General features: G+C 38.9%; 1 protein-coding gene across 23 annotated transcripts in view; it reads right to left on the bottom strand.

The window, feature by feature from the left end:
* NEK1 (NIMA related kinase 1) overlaps positions 1-27,237 on the bottom strand; it is a 203,320-nt gene that overhangs the window by 108,881 nt on the left and 67,202 nt on the right. For all 23 annotated transcript variants that reach the window (XR_011386262.2, XR_011386261.2, XR_016228912.1 and 20 more), the window contains one exon: positions 11,577-11,679. Coding sequence is in view for 15 of the 23 variants with exons in the window: in XM_070068291.2 (XP_069924392.2) it covers positions 11,577-11,679 (103 nt within the window). In the remaining 8 variants the exon portion in view is untranslated. The remainder of the gene's footprint in view (positions 1-11,576; positions 11,680-27,237) is intronic.

Raw genomic sequence — 27,237 nt, forward strand, 5'->3', positions numbered from 1 at the left:
ATTTATGGAAAAATGGCAGGGAAAATTCATTACTTATCAATAGTCACCTTGAATGTAAACAGCCTCAACTCTCCAGACACAGACTGGCTGAATGGATTAAAAAAAAAAAAAAGACCCATCTATTGCTGCCTACAAGAAACACATCTCACCAACAAAGATGCATGCAGATTGAAAGTGAAATTATAGAAAAAGGTATTCCATGCTAACAGAAACCAAAAAAGAGCTGGTGTAGCCATTCTAATATCAGACAAAATAGACTTTAACACAACAACTGCAAAAAGACAAAGAAGGGCACTATGTAATGATTAAGGGATCAATTCAATAGGAAGATTTAACTATCTGGCTACTTAAAAAGAAATGTTAAGGGAGCTAAAGGGAGCCATAGAATCCAATACAATAGTAATGGGGAATTTCAATACCCCATATTCAGCAATGGACAGATCAACCAGGCAGAAAATCAGCAAGGAAACAGCTGAATTAATCGATACTAAAGACCAAATGCACCTAACAAATATCAACAGAACTTTTCATCCTACAGTTGCAGAATACACATTCTTCTCCCCAGTGCGTGGAACCTTCTCTAGGATTGACCACATACTAGGCCATAAAGCAAGTCTCAGCAAGTTCAAAAAAATTGAAATAATGGTCGGTGCCACGGCTCAGTAGGCTAATCCTCCACCTGCGGTGCCGGCACCAGGGGTTCTACTCCTGGTCGGGGCACCAGATTCTGTCCCGGTTGCCCCTCTTCCAGTCCAGCTCTCTGCTGTGGCCCAGGAGTGCAGTGGAGGATGGCCTGGGTCCTCGGGCCCTGCACCCGGGTGGGAGACCAGGAGAAGCACCTGGCTCCTGGCTTCAGATTAGTGCGGTGCGCCGGCTGCGGCGGCCATTGTGGGGTGAACCAACGGAAGAGGAGGACCTTTCTCTCTGTCTCTCTCTCTCTTACTGTCCACTCTGCCTGTCAAAAAAAAAAAAAATTGAAATAATGCCATGTATCTTCTCAGACAACAAAATGAAGCTGAAAACAGCAACTTGGGAATCTCTAGAACATATGCAAACACATGGAGGCTGAACAACATGCTCCTGAATGAACAGTGGATCAGAGAAGAAATCAAAACACAAATCAAAAGATTTCTGGAAACAAATGAAGATAACAATACAACATATCAAAACTTATGGGATACAGCAAAAGCAGTGTTAAGAGTAAAGTTTATAGCAACTGGTACCTACAGCAAGAAATAGAAAAGGCACGAAATAATTGAGCTATCAATGCATCTAAGGATCTAGGAAAATAATAGCAAACCAAACCCAAAACTAGTAGGAGAAAAGAAATAATTAAAATTAGAGAAGAAATCAACAAAATTGAATTAAAAATACATAAAATTAGCAAAACAAAGAGCTGGTTTTTTGAAAAAAACAAACAAAATTAACACCCCAATGGCCCAACAAACCAAAAAGCAGACAGAAGACCCATATTAATAAAATTAGGAATAAAAAGGAAATGTAATAACAGACACAACAGAAATAAAAAGAATCATCAGAAATTACTACGAAGAGCTGTATGCCAACTAACTGGGAAACCTAGAAGAAATGGATAGATTCCTGGCACATACAACCTACCTAAATTGAGCCATGAAGACACAGAAAACATAATTAGACCCACAACCAGACGGCAAATGAAAAGTAATAAGGGCCTTCCTAACAAAGAAAAGCCCAGGACCAAATGGCTTACTGCTGAATTCTACCAGACATTAAGGAAAAACTAACTCCAATTCTTTTCAAGCTAATCAAAACAACTGAAAGGTTGGGAATCCTCCCAAATTCTTTCAATGAAGCCAGCATCACCTTAATTCCTAAACCCAGAAAAGACAAAACAGGGAAAGAGAACTTCAGATCAATTTCTCTGATGAACACAGATGCAAAATTCTCAAAAAAATTTTGGAAAATAGAATCCAACAACACATTAGAAAGATCACTCACCAGGACCAAGTGGAATTTATCCCTGGTATGCAGGGTAATATGCACAAATCAACCAATGTGATACATCACATTAACAAATTGAAGAAGAAAAACCATATGATTATCTCAATAGATGCAGAGAAAGCATTTGATAAAATACAACACCCTTTCATGATGAAAACTCTAAGCAAATTGGGTTTAGCAGGAACCCTCCTCAACACAATAAAGGCAATTTATGACAAACCCATGGCCAGTATCCTGATGAATGGGAAAAGATAGGTGCATTCCCACTAAGATCTGGAACCAGACAATGATGCTCAGTCACACCACTGCTATTCAATATAGTACTGGGAGTTTTAGCCAGAACCCATTAGGCAAGAAAAAAGAAAATCAAAGGGATTCAAATTGGGAAAGAGGAAGTCAAACAACCCCTAGTTGCACATGACATGATTCAATTTATAGGGGAGCCAAAAGACTCCACCAAGAGATTATTTGAACTCAACAAAAGTTTGGTAAAGTAACAAGATATAAAATGAATACATGAAAATCAACACCTTTGTAAACACACAAAATGCCACAGCTGAGAATAGACTTCTAACATCGATCCCATTCATAACAGCTACCAAAAATTATATACTTGGTAATAAATTTAACCAAGGATGTCAAAGATCTTCTCAATGAGAATTATAAAACATTAGAGAAAGAAATAGAAGATACAAAAAATGGAAAAATTTTCCATGTTCATGGATTGGAAGAATCAATACCATCAATATGTCTATTCTTCCAAAACCAATTTACAGATTCAGTGGGATACCAATCAAAATACCAATGACATTCTTCTCAGATCTAGAAAAAATTATGTTAAAATTCGTATGAAAACACAAGAGACCTCGAACAGCTAAAGCAATCTTAGACAACAAAAACAAAGCTGGAGGCATCCTAATACCAGATTTCAAGATATAACACAAGGCAATTGTAATGAAAACAACCTGGTACTGCTACAAAAACAGATGGATAGACCAATGGAACAGAACAGAATCACCAGAAATCAATCCAAGCATCTACAACCAACTTATATTGAACAAAGGAGCAAAAACCAATCCCTGGAGCAAGGACAGTCTCTTCAACCAACGGTGCTGGGAAAACTGGATTTCCACATGCAGGAGTGTGAAGCAAGGCCTCTACCTTACACCTTACACAAAAATCCACTCAAAATGGATTAAAGATTTACATCTATGACCTGATATCATCAGATTATTAGAGAACATTTGGGAAACCCTGCAAGACATTGGGACAGGAAAAGAATTCTTGGAAAAGACCCAAAAAGGCACAGGCAATCAAAGCCAAAATTAACAAATGGAATTATATCAAATTGAGAAGCTTCTGTACTGCAAAAGAAACAGTCAGGAAAGTGAAGAGGCAACTGACAGAATGGGAGAAATTATTTGCAAACTATGCAACTGATAAAAGAGTAATAAGCAGAATATATAAAGAGATCAAGAAAGTCAACAACAACAAAACAAACAACCTAGTTATGAAATGGGCAAAGCACTTAAGCAGACATTTTTCCAAAGAATAAGTCCAAATGGTCAAAAAATGTTCAGGATCACTAGTTGTCAGGGAATGGAAATCAAAACCACAATGGGAATTCACCTCACCCAAGTTAGAACGGCTTTCATACAGATATCAACAAACAAATACCAGCGAGGATGTGGGGAAAAAGGTACTCTAATCTACTGTTGGTGGGAATGTAAACTGGTAAAACCACTATGGAAGAAAGTTTGGAGATACCTCAGAAATCTGAATACAGACTTAGTATATGACCCAGCCATCCCACTCTTGGGAATTTACCCAAGGGAAAGGAAATCAGCAAGTAAAAGTGTTATCTGCACCTCCATGTTTATTGTAGCTCAATTCACAATATGTAAGACAAGGAATCAACCCAAATGCCTGTCAACTGAAGACTAGATAAATAAATTACTGGATATGTACTCTATGAAATACTATACAGTGGTTAAAAAAATGAAATCCGGTCATTTGCAACAAAATGGATGAATCTGAAAAACATCATACTTAGTGAAACAAGCCAGTCCCACAGGGACAAATGCCATATGTTTGTTCTCCCTGATCTGTGATAACTAATAGAACACTCAAAAGGAATTCTGTAGAAGTGAAACTGACACTTTGAGAAGCAATGACTTGAACAGCCCTCATCTTGACTATTGAGGAACAGTTTTTTTTTTTTTTTCCTTCTTCATGCTATTTGTTGAACTCTTTTCTTGACATAGAGTTAATCATATGTCTATAAAGTCTAATGAAAATAGATCTTAGGGACCGGCACTGTGGTGTAGCAGGTAAAGCAGCCGGCTGCAGTGCCAGAATCCCATATGGGCACCGGTTCAAGTCCTGGCTGCTCCACTTCTGATCCAGCTTTCTGATGTAGCCTGGAAAAGCAGTGGAAGAGGGCTCAAGTCCCTGCGCCTCTACAACTACACAGGAGACCTGGAAGAAGCTCTGGGCCCTGGTTTCGAATCAGCACAGCTCTGGCCATTGCAGCCAACTGGGAAGTGAACTGGTAGATGGAAGACCTCTCTCTCTCTATCTCTCTCCCTCTCTCTCTCTCTCTCTCTCTCTGTGTAACTCTTTCCAATAAATAAATAAATGCTAAAAAATAGATCTCAATAAAAAATAAGAGTGGGAATAATATAGGGAGGAGAAAGTTTGTATCTACCAAACTGTATAGTTCTGTATACATTGCTACAGAATTTTTTTTTTTTTTGACAGACAGAGTGGACAGTGAGAGAGAGAGACAGAGAGAAAGGTCTTCCTTCCAATGGCTGCCATGGCGAGTGCGCTGCAGCCGGCACATGGCGCTGATCCGAAGCCAGGAGCCAGGTGCTTTTCCTGATCTCCCATGGGGTGCAGGGCCCAAGCACTTGGGCCATCCTCCACTGCATTCCTGGGCCACAGCAGAGAGCTGGCCTGGAAGAAGGGCAACCGGGACAGAATCCGGCACCCCGACCAGGAGTAGAACCCGGGGTGCCGGCACTGCAGGCAGAGGATTAGCCTATTGAGCCGCGGCACCGGCCCGGAGTTACTTTTAAGTGTTAAGTTAAAAAATATGCCATAAATCATGAATTCCATGAAGCTGCGTAGTAAAAATGCCATTATAAGTGTTCAAGTGATCATATCAATTGTTAAAGTGATCATATAGATAGGATTAAGTGTCAAAAGGATCATATAAATAAGATCAAGTGTCTGGTAATAATAATAGAATTAAAATTAAAAAGGAGAGAATGTTCCAACACAGGAAGCAGTCCACACAGCAGACTCATAGGATGACAATCACTTAAACAGCACTCTGACCTCAGAATCAGCCCTTAAGGGATTCTGGTCCGGGTGAAAAGTCCATGACAGCATTTCAGGCATAGAAAGCCAAGACATGGCCCAACTAACTAAAAAAAGAAGAGAAAAGACCCAAATCAATAAAATCAGAGATGAAAAAGGAAACATAACAGACACCACAGAAATAAAAAGAATCATCAGAAATTACTACAAGGACGTATGCCAGCAAACAGGGAAACCCATCAGTAATGGATAGATTCCTGGACACGTGCAACCTACCTAAATTGAACCAGGAAGACATCGAAAACCTAAACAGACCCATAACTGCGACAGAAATTGAAACAGTAATAAAGGCCCTCCCAACAAAGAAAAGCCAAGCACCAGATGGATTCAATGCTGAATTCTACCAGACATTTAAAGAAGAAGTAACTCCAATTCTTCTCAAACTATTCAGAACAATCGAAGAAGAGGGAATCCTACCAAATTCTTTCTATGAAGCCAGCATCACCTTAATTCCTAAGCCGGAAAAAGATGCAGCACTGAAAGAGAATTACAGACCAATATCCCTGATGAACATAGATGCAAAAATCCTCAATAAAATTCTCGCCAATAGAATGCAACAACACATCAGAAAGATCATCCACCCAGACCAAGTGGGATTTATCCCTGGTATGCAGGGATGGTTTAATGTGCGCAAGACAATCAATGTGATACACCACATTAACAGACTGCAGAAGAAAAACCATATGATTATCTCAATTGATGCCGAGAAAGCATTTGATAAAATACAACACCCGTTCATGATGAAAACTCTAAGCAAACTGGGTTTGGAAGGAACATTCCTCAATACAATCAAAGCAATCTATGAAAAACCCACAGCCAACATCCTATTGAATGGGGAAAAGTTAGAAGCATTTCCACTGAGATCTGGTACCAGACAGGGATGCCCACTCTCACCACTGCTATTCAATATAGTTCTGGAGGTTCTAGCCAGAGCTATTAGGCAAGAAAAAGAAATTAAAGGGATACAAATTGGGAAGGAAGAACTCAGACTATCCCTCTTTGCAGATGGTATGATTCTTTATTTAGGGGATCCAAAGAACTCTACTAAGAGACTATTGGAACTCATAGAAGAGTTTGGCAAAGTAGCAGGGTATAAAATCAATGCACAAAAATCAACAGCCTTTGTATACACAGACAATGCCATGGCTGAATAAGAACTTCTAAGATCAATCCCATTCACAATTGCTACAAAAACAATCAAATACCTTGGAATAAACTTAACCAAGGACGTTCAAGATCTCTACGATGAAAATTACAAAACCTTAAAGAAAGAAATAGAAGAGGATACCAAAAAATGGAAAAATCTTCCATGCTCATGGATTGGAAGAATCAATATCATCAAAATGTCCATTCTCCCAAAAGCAATTTATAGATTCAATGCAATACCAATCAAGATACCGAAGACCTTCTTCTCAGATCTGGAAAAAATGGTGCTGAAATTTATATGGAGGCACAAGAGACCTCGAATAGATAAAGCAATCTTGTACAACAAAAACAAAGCCGGAGGCATCACAATACCAGATTTCAGGACATACTACAGGGCAGTTGTAATCAAAACAGCATGGTACTGGTACAGAAACAGATGGATAGACCAATGGAACAGAATTGAAACACCAGAAATCAACCCAAACATCTACAGCCAACTTATATTTGATCAAGGATCTAAAACTAATTCCTGGAGCAAGGACAGTCTATTCAATAAATGGTGCTGGGAAAACTGGATTTCCACGTGCAGAATCATGAAGCAAGACCCCTACCTTACACCTTACACAAGAATTCACTCAACATCGATTAAAAACCTAAATCTACGACCTGACACCATCAAGTTACTAGAGAACATTGGAGAAACCCTTCAAGATATTGGCACAGGCAAAGAATTTCTGGAAAAGACCCGGGAGGCACAGGCAGTCAAAGCCAAAATCAACTATTGGGATTGCATCAAATTGAGAAGTTTCTGTACTGCAAAAGAAACAGTCAGGAGAGTGAAGAGACAACCGACAGAATGGGAAAAAATATTTGCAAACTATGCAACAGATAAAGGGTTAATAACAAGAATCTACAAAGAGATCAAGAAACTCCACAAAAACAAAACCAACAACCCACTTAAGAGATGGGCCAAGGACCTCAATAGATATTTTTCAAAAGAGGAAATCCAAATGGCCAACAGGCACATGAAAAAATGTTCAAGGTCATTAGCAATCAGGGAAATGCAAATCAAAACCACAATGAGGTTTCACCTCACCCCGGTTAGAATGGCTCACATGCAGAAATCTACCAACAACAGATGCTGGTGAGGATGTGGGGAAAAAGGGACACTAACCCACTGTTGGTGGGAATGCAAACTGGTCAAGCCACTATGGAAGTCAGTCTGGAGATTCCTCAGAAACCTGAAGATAATCCTACCGTTCGACCCAGCCATCCCACTCCTTGGAATTTACCCAAAGGAATTTAAATTGGCAAACAAAAAAGCGGTCTGCACCCTAATGTTTATTGCAGCTCAATTCACAATAGCTAAGACGTGGAATCAACCTAAATGCCCATCAACGGTAGACTGGATAAAGAAATTATGGGATATGTACTCTTTAGAATACTATACCGCAGTAAGAAACAACGAAATCCAGTCATTTGCAACAAAATGGAGGAATCTGGAACACATCATGCTGAGTGAAATAAGCCAGTCCCAAAGGGACAAATACCATATGTTGTTCTCCCTGATCGGTGACAACTGACTGAACACCAAAAAGGAAACCTCCTGAAGTGAAATGGACACTGTGGGAAACGGTGACTTGATCAGCATAGCCCTGACTTAATGAACAACTTAATACATTATCCCTCTTAGTAGTTTTTTTGTCTGTTCTACTTAATATGACTGGTTTAATTCTGTAATTAATACACAGTTATTCTTAAGTGTTGAAAATTAACTGAAATATGATCCCTGTTAAACATAAGAGTGGGAATAAGAGAGGGAAGAGATGTATAATTTGGGACATGCTCAAGCTGACTTGCCTCAAATGGTAGAATTAGAAACATACCATGGGATTCCAATTCAATCCCATCAAGGTGGCATGTACCAATGACATCTCACTATTCCAAGTGATCAATTTCAGTTCACAATTGATCATAATGAAAGGACTAAGAGTCAAAGGGAGCACATAAACAAGTCTAGTACCTGCTAACACTAACCGATAGAATAAATAAAGGGGAGAGTGATCCAACATGGGAAGTGAGATACTCAGCAGACTCATAGAATGGCAGATGTCCTAAATAGCACTCTGGCCTCAGAATCAGCCCTTAAGGATCCCATGCGGATCTGGCTGAAAAGCCCATGAGAGTATTTCAGGCATGGAAAGCCAAGACACTCTGGCAAAAGATCTCTGTGAGTGAGATCCCAGTGAAAAGAACAGGTCTTCAAAGAAGGAGGTACCTTTCTCTGAAGGGAGGAGAGAACCTCCACTTTGACTATGACCTTGTCTAAACAAGATAAGAGTTGGAGAACTCAGAGGGCTTCCATAGCCTTGGAAACTCATGACTGGAGCATAGGGAGATTACTGATGCCATAGACAGGAGTGTCAATTTGTAAAGTCAACAACAGGAGTCACTGTGCACTTACTCCTCATGTAGGATCTCTGTCTTTAATGTGCTGTGCATTGAGATTTAATGCTATAACGAGTACTCAAACAATATATTTCACTTTGTGTTTCTATGGGGGTGCAAACGATTGAAATCTTTACTTAATGCATACTAAACTGATCTTCTGTAAAAAAAAAGAAATTATCAATTCCCAACTTGACTCTCACTGGGATTAAACATGACAATAGGTCTGATCTGATTTCATCATCATTTAAAAAAATCAGCTATTATTTTTCACTTTATGTTTCTGTGTGGGAGCAAACTGTTGAAATCCTTACTTAATGTATACTAAGCTGATCTTCTGTATATTAAGATAATCGAAAATGAATCTTGATGTGAATGGAAGGGGAGAGGGAGTGGGAAAGGGGAGGGTTGTGGGTGGGAGGGACGGTATTGGGGGGAAGCCATTGTAATCCATAAGTCGTACTTTGGAAATTTATATTCATTAAATAAAAGTTAAAAAAAAATAAAAAAAGTAAAAACTTAAAAAAAAAAAGAAAGCCAAGAAAATGTAGCAAAAAATATCCTACATGAAGGATCTCTGTGAGTGAGATCCCAGTGGAAAGAAGTGGACATCAAAGAAGGATGTACTTTACTCTTTAGGGAGGAGAGAACTTTCATTCTGCTTATGGCCTTGTGTAAATACTGATGGAGATTGTGGATTCCAAAGGCCACCATAGCCTAGGCAGCTCATGTCAAGAGCCTTGGGTGATTACTGACATCACACATGAGTGTTAATTATTAAATTATCAACAGGAGTCACCATGCACTTACTTCCCATACTGTCCTCATTTTGTTGTTTCATGAGAATTAACAGTAAAACTTGTTCTCAAATAGTTTGTGTGTCTGTGTGTAAATTGCTGAAATCTTTACTTAGTATAGAGTTGGTCTTCTGTGTATAAAGTTAATTGAAAATGAATCTTAATGGAGAATGGGACTCAGAATGGGAGAGGGAGGAGGAGATAGGATGGCAGGGTGGGTATTGTGGGAAAAATTACTATATTTCTAAATTTATACTTATGAAATTTGTACTCATTAAATAAAAGCGTTTCTTTGGGGGGAGAGTAAAAAATGTCAAGAAATAAATAAAGTACTAAAAGACAATATTTGTGGGGTCGGTGCTGTACCATAGTGGGCTAAGCTTCCACCTACAGCACTGGCATCCCATATGGGCACCAGTTTATGTCCCAGCTGCACCTCTTCTGATCCAGCTCCCCACGTTGGCCTCGAAAAACAGTAGAGGATGGCCCAGGTGCTTGGGCCCCTGCACCTGCATGAGAGACCTGGAAGAAGCTCCTGGAGCCTGACTTCAGATCAGCCAACCTCTGGCCATCGTGGCCATTTGGGGAGAGAATCAGCAGATGGAAGATCTGTCTGTAATTCTACCTCTCAAATAAATAAATAAAATCTTTTACAAAACTAAAAACAGGCATAATGCAGTTGCATATGTACAAATACTATTCAAATTACCAGCAGATTACCACTAGACATTGTAATTTAAGTGTGAGGATAAAAATAAGGGCATTTCCCAACAAAAGGTGACCGGTGTCTCTCCAAAAGAATTATTGGAAATTTATTCTGTGGTAAGAAGAAAAACAAATTGAAGGCAGAAGAGTAGCATGCAATGAACATTGTTGAGGAAAGTAGTAAACTAGATGTCTAATAATCATTCAAGAATATTTTAAACAAAATACGTAACTAAAATTCCAGATGCTATTAACATGAAAAAAAAAACAAAACAGGAGGTGCCTCTACTATACAGAAAAAGGATACAAATTCAGATTAAGTCTAGATTTTAGAATGACTGAATTGTATGTATTAAACATATAAATGGTAACCATTAAAAACTTTACTATCTTACTATATCATTTTGAAGAAAAAAATATGCAATTTTCTCACAAAGATACAACTTATGGACTTAGAATGTATATAAATAAGTCTAATCAAAATCTATTGCCATCTAATGATCTCACTCCTATGTGAATATAATGCTTCATGGGGTGCTTACCTGACAGAAACAATAATCAGTTGTTCCATGGACAAAAGAATGAAAGGCTTTTTAAGAGTTTTAAGTATGGAAATGTATAACTTAATTTGGTTAATTTATATATAGAACTTAATTTGGTTAATTGATGTAAGTGCAGGTTTTAACATAATTTTGTTTCTAAATGATACATATATTTACACAAATTTCTTTCCCATTTTTCTTCTAAAATTGTTTATTATTTAGAATTATTTAATACCAGAAGTACTATTGCAAACAGAAAACCCAGCAATGAAGCACTCATTTCTTAAGTATGAATATTGGGGCTGATGTATATATTTCTATGCTTTTTAAAGTAAAGAATTATGAACATACTCCCAATTACCCAAAGTAACAATAGAATTTTACCTTTAGTTTAAAAAAAATATAGAATAGAGACTAAGTTTTATCAAAACTGAGCCCTCTGCAAATTACCTTGAGTATGTTTATTTCTTAATTATGTATAGATTGTTAGATTATCATTTTTAATTTATACTTACCTTATTCCAGTTTCAGTTTGAATAGTATATTTAAGATCTAAAAAAAAAAAAAATCATACCGTATGCCCTTCAGCACGAGCTTTATTCTGCATAGCTTCCTGTTTTCGCTGCAGGAATTCTTCCACTTGTTTAGCTCTTTCTATAGGTAGCTGTCCTTTTTGCCTAAATTGGAAAAATTACAGAGTCAGGAATTCTGAATATGAAATATACCAGAAATCTGAAAATCATGGTAATTTCTTCTCATTGCAGAAATGAAGAAAGGCTGGTCTGAAAAAATTCTCTATAATAAAAAAACTCACTACATACACTCATATATTGTTATCTGCTACCTAAATCACATGTGACTATTTTAAAGAGAAGCACAATCTATAATGTTATCCTTATATCTGATGAAGCTTCTTTGATATTTATTTGATCTATACTAATTACATATAAAATTATTTTAGACTTTACTTTTAGATGATTCTGAGTATTTCCAAGTTTGTATCAGAACTCAACTACAGTAAAAATTTTCTTTAATTAGTATTGAAGCCAAATAAAAGCAGTATAGTAGCAATTTAAAAATGAAATACAAATTTCACTTCAGTATCGATCTTTCGCCGGCCGCGGCGGCCATTGGAGGGTGAACCAAAACCAAAGGAAGACCTTTCTCTCTGTCTCTCTCTCTCACTGTCCACTCTGCCTTTCAAAAAAAAAAAAAAAAAAAAAAAAAAAAGTAGAATAGAAATCTCTCTCTCTCTCTCTCTCTAACTCTGGCTTTCAAATAAATAAATAAATCTTTAAAACAAGTCCCCTATGGATACTGAAGGACGACTGCACTCAATTTACTCATTTTCTCTTTACAAATGTTTTTTAACATTGATGGAATTCCAGGATCCTGGCTCTGGCTTGGCTTAGCTCCAGCCATTGAGACCGTTTGGGAAGTGAACCAGTGGGTGGAAGACTTCTGTATCTCTACTTATCTCTGTAACTCTTTCAAATAAATAAAATATATTTAAAAAAAAAATTTCAACCTGGATTAGTAATAAAAAGATATTAATACCATATAAAACATAAGTACAGAGTAGGAAATAAGTAACCTGCATAGTGAAATAAATTAAAATGGGTTAAAGTATTACATAGAGGATATGGGATATTAAACAATGAAATAACAAAACATTGGTATTCTTTAATTGAGAAAATAATTATTTGACAGCAAACTTTTCCTTTTTATTTTACCCTGACAATAGAAGGGAGAAAAGGGAATAAGTTGTTTTCCTTCCTTTTCTTGCAAATGCATGAATAAGTGGCAAGAGAAGGGGAGAAACTTCATATCTCATATCCATGGTTCAAACCCTGTAGTGACAGGCCGGCGCCGCGGCTCACTAGGCTAATCCTCCACCTTGCGGCGCTGGCACACCGGGTTCTAGTCCTGGTCTGGGCACCGGATTCTGTCCCAGTTGCCCCTCTTCCAGGCCAGCTCTCTGCTGTGGCCAGGGAGTGCACTGGAGGATGGCCCAAGTGCTTGGGCCCTGCACCCCATGGGAGACCAGGAGGAAGCACCTGGCTCCTGCCTTCGGATCAGTGCAGTGCGCCGGCCGCAGTGTGCTGGCCGCGGCGGCCATTGGAGGGTGAACCAACAGCAAAAGAAGACCTTTCTCTCTGTCTCTCTCTCTCTCACTGTCCACTCTGCCTATCAAAACAAACAAACAAACAAAAAAACTCTGTAGTGACAAGGGAAATTTAAAATTTTAGAAGAATGATTATAAATGAAATATTTCAAAGGGTGAAAACAACATAAAAATAGGTAGCACTCTAGGTAATACAGATAATCTGAGAAATAAAAATGAGTCAGTATGGTTTAAGTTAGAAGCATTGGAGTGGCACACAGTTGATGAGAAAATAAAATTATGTAGAAAGCTTATTCATTAACCTCCACATCTGTTAAGGCAGAATAATGTCTATCTGATGGAATGTAATTATTGTTCATTTTATCCAATTTAAATGAAGCAATATCAGGAAAGACTTGGAAAAGTTAAAGCACTACAAAAACATATATGTTCAGAGAACTCAAAAATTTATTATAAAGAAGTCTTACATGGCTTGGGGTCCCAATATTAAAAATCTCATAGAAGAGGTATGTTAACAAGACATGGATATAAACAAAACCAGACTAGCCAGAACTAATAATAAGAAAGGAAAACATAAAGTAAACCATCAAGAAGGAACAAGAACATATGAGTGACCCAAAATATGGGTAAAAGAGAATTCTAAAGAGTCCTAGATGATTTTAAATTTCAGTTTGTTGGCCCAGTTTTGAATCAGGGAAAATAACTAATCATGAATGACAATGACATACGGATTATAATAAGAACCAGAAATTATGACAGTATGAAGAAAATGTTCTATAATACAAAAAGTACAAAACTAAAGAATCACAGGGGTCAGCGCTGTGGTACAGCAGGATAAGCCAATGCCTGCAGTGTCGGTATCTCATATGGGCGCCAGCTGTTCCATTTCTGATCTAGCTTCCTGCTAATGTACCTGGGAAAACAACAGAGGACAGCCCAAGTGGTTGGGTCCCTGCACCCATCTGGGAGACCTGGATAAAGCTCCTGGTTTCTGGCTTTGGTCTGGCCCAGCTCTGGCTATTGCAGTCACTTGGGGAGTGAACAGTTCAAAGATTGATTTCTCTCTTTCTCTCTGTAACTCTGCCTTTCAAACAAATAAATAAATATTTGAAGAAAAAGAATAATATTCAGATTAGAGGAGACCGTGGGTATTAACTAGCTCAACTTTTCACCAACTATTTCCCTATTTAAAATATAAAAACACTTGACCAGCAGATGCTGGCTCAAGTAGTTGGTTCCTGCTACCGTTGTGAGAGCAGGATGCAGTTTCTAGCTCCTGACTCTGGCCTGGACCAGCCCTGAATATTGGGGGGCATTTGTGGAGTGAACTAGAAGATGGCAGATCACTTTCTACCTGTCTCTGACTTTCAAATAATAAATATAAATAAACTTTTAAAAATAAATATTCCTGACACGTTGTCATTTAAAGATCTGGATAATAATTGCAGTTTGAATACATTCACTAAATCCCACAGTCTGCTCATTGAACAGCCCTTATACTGGGCCAAAATCCATTTCTATACTTTTCTTATTCACAGTAGTTGTAACTTATGCAAATAAAAAGAAATTTAATCCCTCTCCTACATGACAAGCCACCAAATTCTTCCAAGCTTGCTCCTCTAACCATGTTTTCTTTAATTGTAGATAAATCCCCACCTTCCTTATAAAATGCTTCAAGCCTTAGTAAAGTCATTATAGTACAACTCTTAGGTAAGTAAACTTGGAAACCAAACTGTCCAGTCTTTGTTTCACTAATAAATTGTTATAAATAGTTAAATGAGGTTCAACTAGACAACTAAATCATGAAGTACTTCAATGTATTACTCTCCAGAGCAGCAATAATATCTGCCTCATAGCACTGGTGATAATTAAATGAATTAAAGCAGTTATACTCTACAAAGTTATGATGACCATGTAATCAACAAACATTGAACCATTATTTTTTTTTATTTATGAAGTTTTTTTTTAATTTTTATTTTACTTTTATTTTTTGACAGGCAGAGTGGACAGTGAGAGAGAGAGACAGAGAGAAAGGTCTTCCTTTGCCATTGGTTTACCCTCCAATGGCCGCCGCAGCCAGCACGCTGCGGCCGGCGCACTGCACTGATCCGAAGGCAGGAGCCAGGTACTTCTCCTGGTCTCCCATGGGGTGCATGGCCCAAGCACTTGGGCCATCCTCCAGTGCACTCCCGGGCCACAGCAGAGAGCTGGCCTGGAAAAAGGGCAACCGGGACAGAATCCGGCACCCCGACTGGGACTAGAACCCGGTGTGCCGGCGCCACAAGACGGAGGATTAGCTTATTGAGCCGCGGCGCCGGCCTGAACCATTATTTCTATAAGAAGTATAAGGTTAGATTCCTGTGAGTCTCTTGATATATTTTTGTCAAATGATTAATACAGAACATGGTTTTATATGTATTTCTGTTTAAAGAAATATTATTATTTAGGGTTGGCACTGTGGTGTAACTGGTTAAGTAATCACCTGCAGAGCTGGCATCCCAAATGGACAGCAGTTTAGTCCGAACTGCTCCAATTCTGCATTAGCTTCTTGCTAATGCACCTGGGAAAGCAGTAGAAGATGGCCTAAGTCCTTGGGCCCCTGCACCCACATGGGAGACCTTCCAGCTTCTGGCTACTGGTTTCAGCCTGGCACAGCCCTGGCTGTTGCAGCCATTTGGGGATGGAAGATCCCTCTTTTCTCTCTCTCTCTCTGCATCTGTGTGTATGTGTAATTCTGCCTTTCAAAAAAAAAAAAAAAAAAAGAAATCTCATTTAACAAACATTGCTAACTCATTAACACTGAACTCACAGCCAACACCACTACAACTAACACATAAATAAAGCTTATCTAGCACACTTATTTTCTCCCTGAGGCATATTAAAGCCTTCTTGGATGTTGGAACACTGGATAGTATTTTAGCCCTATGTTATAGGGCATTTTAAATACTAAACAAAATTCATAAGACAGAGCATCACCTTGTTAATTAAACCTCAGCTGGGAACCTGTGCATTGGATAACTCAAATTGTGTGCTGTTCTGAGCATGCCCATGGATGATGAAAAAATACTAAGCATTGATTTTGGGGATACAAATGAGTTTTAGCAAGTAGGCAAATTCAAAAACATGGCATTCATCTATAATATGGATTGGCCATTGATGTAAATAGCTTAGAACAGGTCCAGACAAGAGTGCTGATTAAATTTTAGGTACTAGGCTTAGCAGTTGAGATGCTGGTTAGGACATCTCCATCCCACTGGATAACCTGGTTCAACTCCCAGATCCGAGTCCTGACACTGGCTTTCTTCTAATGTAGAACCTAGGAGGCAGAAGTGATGGTTTAAGTTGCATCCTGCCATTTGCATGAGAGACCTTGATTAAGTTCCCAGTTCCAGCCCCTTGAATAGTGAACAGTGATAATGAGGATGACGATAATAGTAAAAAAAGAATTTGAGAGGCAGAGGGAGAGAGCGAGTGAGCTCCCATCTGCTGGTTCACTCCCCAAATGCCCACAATCCAGGTCTCTTGCATGGGTGGCAGGAATCCAACTACTTGAGCCATCACTGCTATCCTTCCCTGCTCCAGATTTCTAGTGAGTCAGGAGTCAGCAGAGACTCAAACCCAGGATCTCTAGGACCAGATATCCTAACTTGTGGCTTAACTACTAGGCAAAATGACTACCCTCCACATAAAGCAATTTTTAATGTAAAAAAGACATGGCACATGCCATTTTTTTAAAAAGAGTTGTTAATTAGTACATAGGATTTCATCTTACCATCTAAGGAAAAAATATGTTAAAAAGAACAAAAGTATACTTCACTGAGTACTGCCTATGCAAAGATTAGGAAAGATTTTTCTAACATTCTCCCATACATTCCAATTTTTTTTTTGATAGACAGAGATAGAGAGAGAAAAAGGTCTTCCTTTTCTGTTGGTTCACTCTCCAAATGGCCACTATGGCCGATGCACTGCGCTGATCCACAGCCAGGAGCCAGGTGTCTCCCCCTGGTCTCCCATGCGGGTGCAAGGCCCAAATACTTGGGCCATCCTCCACTGCACTCCCGGGCCACAGCAGAGCTAGAATGGAAGAAGAGCAACCAGGACAGAATCCGGTGCCCTGACCGGGACTAGAACCTGGGGTGTTGGCGCCGCAGATGGAGGATTAGCCTAGTGAGCCTCGGCACCGGCCTGCACACATTCCAATTTTTCTAAAACTAACCCATATCACTTTGGTGAGCAGAAATACAACACAAAAAAGCCACGTGTGACTTTTCTTCAGGTTTTCTTTTCCTTGGACACAAGCAAGAGGAAAAAAAAGATATGGACATTTGCTTATTAATACCAGGTAAAAGGGTAATAACAAGGTAGTTAGTCACTAGTATTTTTAAACAGAAATACATAAGCATTCTTGAATTCAGCAAATATTCAAAGGGATTTTGAGAATGAGAGAAAAACAGCCAAACATCCACAGGCAAAGACAATTGTTTAAGTTGGATCAAGTAATTAAAGTTGTTGATACATGACAATGGAAATGGATTACAGTGAATATGGAAATATGAGACAATGAGTATTAGTACAATGGGATAAAGAGAATATCATACACGTAAATATTAAATCATTTCCTTAACAATAATTATCAATTATGAAAGATATGAACTCATTTTTATTCTTACACCAAAATATAACCATACTAGTTTTAAGGCTCTTCTATTATAATAAATTTTTAGGAAGAAGCATATCTAACATGTTTCAGATTTCTAATTTATGAAATTCTTTCTTCCCAACTCAACCTACTTTAGCATATATTCCACAATAAGAGAAATAATTTTTACACAATTTTTTAGAAAAGTTCTAAGACTACCATAACGAGACAGAATGCTTTGCTGGAAAAGACAAGGTTTTGTTGAAGCCTAATCATAATAATATGTTGAAATAGTAATAATAGAAAAGCCCTAAGATGATGAGAGTGGTAATGGTGAAAGAAATGATGACAATGATAATGAGTACCGGAGAAACTCTTTTTGGGCTGTGCTCTCCAAACAATGACCAATGGAGAAGATTCAAAACTTAACTTAAAAATCTCTTCAAAAATGCTTATTTCTACTATATAGATGCATACATCAAGATGTTAGAGTATTTGGGAAGACTGACTAATTCAGGCTTATACCAGCTGGAGCTGGTGACTAGTCATTCTAGAGCCACTGGCCAGCAATAGTCCATCAATAAGTTTTCAACAATATAAAGAAACTACAACTTTTACAAGCACAAGCTAATTCAGAAATACAATCTGTATTCTAAGATTATATCATCTTATTTTTATGTTGAAATGTCCATTCTCAACAAAAGATGAAGTAGAGTTGACAACTTTTAAAAAGTGAGCTTACTTGGGGCCGGCACCATGGCTCACTTGGCTAATCCTCTGCCTGCATCGCTGGCATTCCATATGGGCACCGGGTTCTAGTTCCTGTTGCTTCTCTTCCAGTCCAGCTCTCTGCTGTGGCCTGGGAAGGCAGTGGAGAATGTCCCAGGTCCTTGGGCCCCTGCACCCGCATGGGAGACCACAAGGAAGCAGCTGGCTCTTGGCTTCAGATTGGCACACCGCTGGCCGTAGCAGCCATTTGGGGAGTGAACCAACGGAAGGAAGACCTTTCTCTCTGTCTCTGTCTCTCGCTCTCTCTCACTGTCTATAACTCTACCTGTCAAATAAATTTAAAAAAAAGTGAGCTTACTTGGCGAAATTAAAAGTTGGGGGAGCCAGCATTGTGGCATAGTAGGCTAAGCCTCTGCCTATAGCACCAGCATCCCATATAGGTGCTGGTTGACGTCCTGGCTGCTCCTCTTCTGATCTAGCTCTGCTTATGGACTGGGAAAGCAGCAGAAGATGGCCTGCACCCATGTGGACCCAGAAGAAGCTCCTGGTTCAGATCAGCCCAGCTCCAGCCATTGCGGCCATTTGGGGAGTAAACCAGTAGATGGAAGAACTTTGTCTCTCTGTAACTGTACCTCTCAAATAAATAAATGAAATTTTTAAAAAAGTTGGGATCACTCATTGGTCCCAAATTAATTTTCATTTTTAAGACCTAGTAAATAATCACTAACCCAAGCCAAGGTCAAGGCAGGCATTAGTGGCTAAAACCATCAAGGCAAAGAAATTCCAGGCAAGAGAAACAAGTAAAAGAACAAACAGAAAAAAAATCCATTACCTTTACACTCACAGAATAGGAGAACAGGAATAGCAAGATAATACCATGGAAGCACACAGACGTCTCTAAAAGAACTTACAGGCCATTCAAGGGCTATAATTTGATCCAAGTGGCAATGCAAGGCAATTAGTTTTTTTCTTTTTTTAAAGATTTATTTTATTTATTTGAAAGGCAGAGTTATAGAGAGAGGTAGAGACAGAAAGAAAGATGTCTTCCATCCTCTGGTACACTCCCCAACTGGCCGCAAAGACTGAGGCTGGCCAGGCCAAGGCCAGGATCTAGAAGCTTCTTCAGGAACTTCTACAAGGGTGCAGGGGCCCAAGTACTTGGGCCATCCTCTGCTGCTTTCTCAGGCACTTTAGCAGGGAGCTGGATAGGAAGTGGAGCACCCTGGACTTGAACCGGTGACCATATGGGATGTTAGCACTGCAGGCTGGGGCTTTTAACACATTGCACCACAGTGCCAGCCCCTACTTTGATTTTCTTAATGTATGCTACACACTTGATCTTAGCTAAAGGGCCAAGAAGCAATTAATGTATGCTGTTTATAAACCATTTCAAAGTATATATTCAGTTAGGTAATTTTTCAGATTTAAATTTATTTCTGCTAAATTTTAGCTAAATGAAATTAGCTGTAGCTATGATTTACTAAGATTATTTTATTTCCTGATCAATCATGCAATATTTATACGATCTCTCCATTGTATGACTTTTGGAACTTGATAGCTATATCCTTTGAATATTTTTTCCAGGTCCTTCCTAAACATGAAGTTTAATTAATGGAGGACAAGCCTCTAAAACATTTATTTGGATGAGCTAAAAATCTTAACCAACATCCTCTGAATACTGTTCTTTAACCAGTTAATAATCCATTTGACAATCTCTACATCAAGCTACCATGGCAACCAAAGTTTCAAAACTTTTCAGAAATAATTAAGCATGTTTAAGAAGTTGAACTCTATTTCAGGCATGTAAAGCCAAGACACTGTGACAAAAAAAAAAAAAAAAAAAAAAAAAAGATTTAAACGAATGATCTCTGTGAGATCCCAGTGTAAAGAACGGGCCATCAAAGAAGGAGGTACCTTTCTCTGAAGGGAGGAGAGAACTTCCACTTTAACTATGGCCTTGTCTAAATAAGATCAGAGTTGGTGAACTCAAGGGGCTTCCACAGCCTTGGCAACTCATGACAAGAGCCTCAGGTGATTACTGATGCCATAAATAAGAGTGTCAATTGTTAAATCAACAACAGGAGTCACTGTGCACTTACTCCCCATGTAGGACCTCTGTCCTTAATGTGTTGTACTATGTGAATAACTAGTGCTCAAACAGTACTTTATACTTTGTGTTTCTGTGTGGGTGCAAACTGTTGAAATCTTCACTTAGTACATACTAAATTGATCTTCTGTATATAAAGATAATTGAAAATGAATCTTGATGTGAATGGGATGGAGAGGGAGTGGGAGATGGGATGGTTGCGGGTGGGAGGGAGGTTATGGGGGGAAAAAGCCGCTATAATCCAAAAGTCGCACTTTGGAAATTTATATTTATTAAATAAAAGTTAAATAAAAAGGAAGTTGAACTCTACAGTTAAATGAACTTAGTTTAAATTCCAACTCTGTATTTGCTATTAGCATGATGATGTATTTTAAATCTCTGTAAATTCTAATTTCCTTATGGGTAATAACAATTATATCTACTTTAAAGGGCTGTTGTGATGAATAAATGGACTAACATATAGTACTTGGTAAAACAAGGACATGAATGCAAGAAAATGTATACTGTGGTGCAGGCATTTGGCACAGTGGTTAAGATGCCACTTGGGACACCCACATCCCATATCAGAGTGATTGGATTTGAGTCTCAGCTCTGCTTCCTTCCAGTTTCCTACTAATATGCACTCTGGAAGGCATCACTGATGGCTCAAGTACATGTGCCCTGGCCAAGCACATGGGAGACCCAGATTGAGTTCCTGGCTCCTGGCTTCAGTCTGGCCTGGCCCTGGCTATTGTTGGCATTTGGGGGAATGAATCAGTGAATGGAATATCTCTCTGTATCTCTGTCTCTATCTGATGCTTAAATAAAAATAAATTAAAAGAAAATGTATCTTGAGTAACACTAAGTATACAAGAATAGATAAAAATCAAATGATAAACAGTTTAAAAACTGAAAGTTAAAATAGCAAACTATATCTGACATTTAAACAAAGACTGAATATCAGGTGTGATACATAAGAGGTAACTGATATACAGAGACATTAAAAACAATTTGAAAATCAACTGTAAATATATACAAATATTTCAAGTTTATAACAGTTTGATGTAAATGATACAATGTAATCAATTATCTGTCATCACAACTATGAAGAACTAAGAGACAGTCTGGAATATGAACAGTGTGATAAAGTATAGTACAGATTTTCTTATTTTTTTCAAACATATATTTCAGAAGATTCCAATTGAAACTTTTAAAATATGCAATATTGCCCTCCAGAATAAGCTGACATAAGAAAAGTGGACAGCCACAGCAATACAGCCCTTTCCTCGGACATCCCTGAAGGACAGTGGTGAAGGGAAATCCTCTCAGTGGGCAGAACTTCAAGCAGTGTACTTGATTGTTCCCTGTACTTGGAAGATGAAATGGCCATACATGCAATTAATTACCAATTCACGGGCTATATGCAATGGTTTGCTTACATGGTCAGGGACTTGGAAGGAATGTGGTTGGAAAATTGATGACATTGATGACAAGAAGGTTTGTGGAAGAGATGGGTGAATGGACCTTTCTGAGTGGATAAAAATAGGAAAATCCTTGTATCACATGCCAATGCTCAGCAAGGGACAGCAGACAAGGATTTTAATAGTAAAGTGATCCTTTGTATACATACCAGTCAATCTCTTTACCAAGATATCATTGACAATGCCCATTGGTCATTAAATGGTGTGATGGCCATGGTGGCAGGGATAGAGGCTATGCTTGAGCTCTGCAATAAGTCTTCCAGTAACCTAAGTCTTCCACTAACCTGCCAACAGACCAATACTGAGTTTCCATATGGCACCATTCCTTAAGGTGATCAACTAGCTACTTGATTACACTGGCCTGCTTCCATCTTACAAAAGGCAGCTTTTTGTTCTGAACAGAATAGAAACTTAATCTGGATTGATTTGCCTTCTTCTTGCAACCCTGCAGCTAAAACTACCACCCATGACTTACAGAATGTCCTACTCACCATCATGACACTCCACACAGCATTGTTTCTGATTAAGGAACTCACTATATAGCAATGAAATGTGGTCTGGGGTTCATGTTCATGGAATTCACTTGTATAATCATGTTCCCCATCATTCTGAAGCAGTCAATTTGACAGAAAAGTGGAATGGCTTTTTGAAGACTCAGTTATAGTTACATCTAAATGGCAATACCTTGCCAGTATGGGGCAAGGTTTTCCAGGAGATTTAATATGCTCTGAACCAGCATCCAATATATGAAGCTTTTTCTCCCACAACCAAGATTCACAGGTTCGGGAACCAAGGGGTGTAAATTAGAGTAACATGATCCACAATTACCCCTTACGACTCACTAGCAAAACTTTCCTTCATATTTCTGAAAAGTTATGTTTTAAGGGACTAGAGATCTTAGCTCTAAAAGGAGAAACCATGAGAATCTGTTCAATTAGATGTTTAGACTGCCAGCCACTGTGAACTTCTATCTCTGAATCAACAGGCAAAGAAGGGAATTACTGCGCTGGCTTGGAGTGATTAATCCTGACTACCAAGGGTAAATTAAACTGCTATTTCTCAGTGGAGGTAAGGAAGATATGTCTAGAATATAGAAGATTCCTTATGCTGGCCATCTCTTAGTATTTCCATAATGTTATTAAAGACAATGTAATCCATAAGCTGTACTTTGGAAATTTATATTAATTAAATAAAAGGATGGAAAAAGAAAAAAAAATAAAGACAATGTAAAACTATAACAACCCAACGCAGGCAGAGTTAGGACCAGTAACCAGTCAAAGAAATGAGGACTCTAATTATCATAAAAGTATCCCTTTCTTATTTTATTATGAACATTTGTGTGTGTATTAAACAAATTACTTTTCTTCCTTATTTATCTCCTTATCAAATAACATGGATGTGTTGGCTTTAAAAAATGTTTAAAAATAAATGCAAGCAAAACATACTTTAGGGCCGGCGCCGTGGCTCAATAGGCTAATCCTCCACCTTACGGCGCCGGCACACCGGGTTCTAGTCCCGGTTGGGGCACCGGATTCTGTCCCGGTTGCCCCTCTTCCAGGCCAGCTCTCTGCTATGGCCAGGGAGTGCAGTGGAGGATGGCCCAGGTGCTTGGGCCCTGCACCCCATGGGAGACCAGGAAAAGCACCTGGATCCTGGCTCCTGCCATAGGATCAGCGCGGTGCGCCGGCTGCAGCAGCGGCCATTGGAGGGTGAACCAACGGCAAAGGAAGACCTTTCTCTCTCTGTCTCTCTCTCACTGTCCACTCTGCCTGTCAAAAAAAACAAAAAAACAAAAAAACAAAAAAAACATACTTTAGAGGTCCTACTTCGTGATACAGCATTTAAAGCACTTAGAAGTAGCCAATCCTTTCATTCTAACAAGAAACAAAAAGCAGAAGAAGCCTGAAAAATCACTAATTCTTCTTAGATCCATTAGAGAAACTGAAGTAGTCAGACAAATTTGGGGTCACAAAACTGGAGATACAGATGGGTAGATATTAGGAATTACAATCTACTGGAGTAGAATCCTCAGAAACAATGCAAGGGTAGGAAAACATGAGCTATAATTAACAAATTACTAGTGTGAACAAGTCTGAGTGTCAAAAACTCCAGGAACCCGGACATAGGAGTACATTCCACCTCTGTGACATTTATCTCCAAGAACTCCACCATGTCATCACAGTAAATATCAGAGAAAAATTCCTTCTTGTTTCTAGCAGAAGGGAAAAGGGAACCATACTGAAATATGTCAGGGCGTTTTGTTCTTGATAGGGTCTACCTTCAAGAAAAAGTACTTTACCTGAGCCTAACCTGCTAGAGTTTTCTCAGTTTAACCCACCTATAGGAAAGGAAATACCCATCTCTAGCCAAATCTAGCCTTCCATGTGGAGGAAGGAAAACATACAGCTCCAGCCAACTTGTACTTCCTAAAGGGGAAAAAATACTGAAAGTTACTGGTGAAGTTCACAATCTAGTAAGCAGAAATATTTCATTATTATAAGTTACTTTGATTATGCATGAAGCTGTACAGAGTCATTTGAAAGTGCACTTGGATGGGTTGTACTGCAAACTCTGGGGCAACCACTGAAAATATTTATATATATACTTATACACAATAATAATGTATATATTATATATAACTGATAAGCTAGGAAAGGGGAGAAAATGGATTCATATAAAATGCTCAATCAAAAATGAAAAAGCAGAAGGAATATGGAAGATGAAAATAGCAACAAAGAAAAAGCGCAGCAAATAGAAGACAGTAACAAACATGGTACATATTAAGCCCACCTATATCAATAATCATTTCAAACATCAACTGGCTAAAAGACAGATTGTCAGAATGGATTAAAAAACAAATCTAATTATATGTTGTTCACAAGAAGCCCATTTTAAATGCTAAGACACATATCAACTGAATGCAAATGGATGGACAGAAAACTAGGAATAGAATGAAACTTTTACAACTTCATAAAGAACATCTACAAAAAGTCCACCATTTCTTACTTAATGGTGAGAAATTTAGCTTTCTTGCTCAAAGGTACACCAATGAGAAGGCAGAAATACAGGGGCCGGTGCTGTGGCATAGCAGATAAGGCCGCCACCTGCAGTGCTGGCATTCCATATGGGCGCCGGTTCGATACCGGCTGCTCCACTTAGAATCCAACTCTCTGCTATGGCCTTGAAAGCAGTGGAAGATAGCCCAAGTCCTTGGGCCCCTGAACACATGTGGGAGACCTGGAGGAAGCTCCTGGTTCCTGGCTTTGGATTGGCATAGCTCCAGCCATTGCAGCCAACTGGGGAGTAAACCAGCAGATGGAAGACCTCTCTCTCTTTCTCTCTGCCTCTTCTTCTGTTTACAAATGACTTCATGGTCTACGTAGAAATTCAAAAATAAAAGAGTCCTGAAACTGACATGCAATTAAGGCAATACTGCAGGATAAAGGTTAATATATAAGTCTTTTGCATTCCTATTTACCATCAATAAATAAGTGAAATTTAAAATTAAAAATATATTGTTAATTAGCAATCCTTAAATTAAATGCATAGTTGCCAATCTAACAAAATATGCACAGATCTTTATTAGAAAACCTACAAAACTTTGATGAAAGATATTAAATAAAAACAAAACAAATGGAGAGAATTCCTAGAAGATAATCTAAGAAAAAAATCTCAATGAACTGAGGTATGATGATAACTTTTAAGATATAACACCAAAGGCACAATTTAGGAAAAAACATTCATAAGCTGGTCTTGATAAAAATTACAAACATGTGCTCTGTGAAAGACATAATCAAGAGAATGAGAAGAAAAGCTACAGAGAGGGAGAAAACTTTTTGCAAAAAGACGTATGTGATAAAGGACTGTTACCCAAAATATACAAGGGATTCTTACAATTCAACAAGAAATATCTTAATTAAAAAATGGGCAGGGGCTGGCACTGTGGTGCAGCAGGTTACCTCCCTGGCCTGAAGCGCAGGCATCCCATATGGGTGCCAGTTCTAGTCCCAGCTGCTCCTTTTCTGATCCAGCTCTCTGCTATGGTCTGGGAAAGCAGAAGAAGAATGCCCAAGTCCTTGGGCCCCTGCACCCACGTGGGAGACCTGGAAGAAGCTCCTGGCTCCTGGCTTCAGATGGGCGCAGCTCGGGCCGTTGTGGCCATCTGGGAAGTGAACCATTGGAAGGAAGACCTCTCCCTGCCTCTCCTCTCTCTGTATAACTGACTGTCAAATAAGTAAATAAAAAAAAATGGGCAGGGGCTGGTGTTGTGGCACAGTGGGTTAAGCTGCTACCTGCAGTGCCAGCATCCCATATAGGCACCAATTCCAGTCCCAGCTGCTCCACTTCCAATCCAGCTCCCTACTAATGCACCAGGGGAAGTAGAAGAAGATGGCTCAAGTGTTTAGGTTCCTGCACCCACATGGGAGACCCAATGGAGCTCATGGCTCTTAACTTGGGATCTGGGCCAGCCCCAGCTGTTGCAGCCATTTGGGGAGTGAACTAGCATATGGAAGCGCTCTGTCTCTCTCACTCTAACCCTGCCTTTCAAATAAATAAATATTTAAAATAAATATATAGGGGCCAGTGCGGTGGTACAGCAGGTTAAAGCCCTGGTCTGAAGCTCCAGCATCCCATATGGGTGACGGTTCGATTCCTGGCTGCTCCTCTTCCGATCTAGCTCTCTGCTATGGCCTGGGAAAGCAGTAGAAGATGGCCCAAGTCCTTGAGCCCCTGCATCCATGTGGGAGACTCGCAAGAAGCTCCTGGCTCCTGGCTTCAGACCGGCGCAGCTCCGGCTGTTGCAGCCATCTGGGGAGGCACCAGTGAATGGACGACCTCTCTGTCTCTACCTCTCTCTGTAACTCTGTCTTTCAAAATGAATAAAATAAATCTTTAAAATAAATAAATAAATGGGTGAAAGATTTGAACAGAAAACTTCCCAGAAAGACAATACAAAGCAAGAAGCACATAAATATATGTTCAGCATCATATATCATTTGGGAAATATAATAAAGACAATATTAAAATACACAATAATTAAAAGTACCAAACTCCTGAACACTGAAAACATTAAATGCTGAGAAGATGTGTTACAGCAGGAATTCTCATTCATTACTAGTGGGAATGCAAATGCTATAGCTACTTTGGAAGACAGTTTCATGGAGTCTCACAAAT

This window comes from Oryctolagus cuniculus, chromosome 2 (assembly GCF_051225735.1).
Source record: "Oryctolagus cuniculus isolate XC-2025 breed Fujian yellow rabbit chromosome 2, ASM5122573v1, whole genome shotgun sequence".
NCBI classification, from domain to species: domain Eukaryota; kingdom Metazoa; phylum Chordata; class Mammalia; order Lagomorpha; family Leporidae; genus Oryctolagus; species Oryctolagus cuniculus.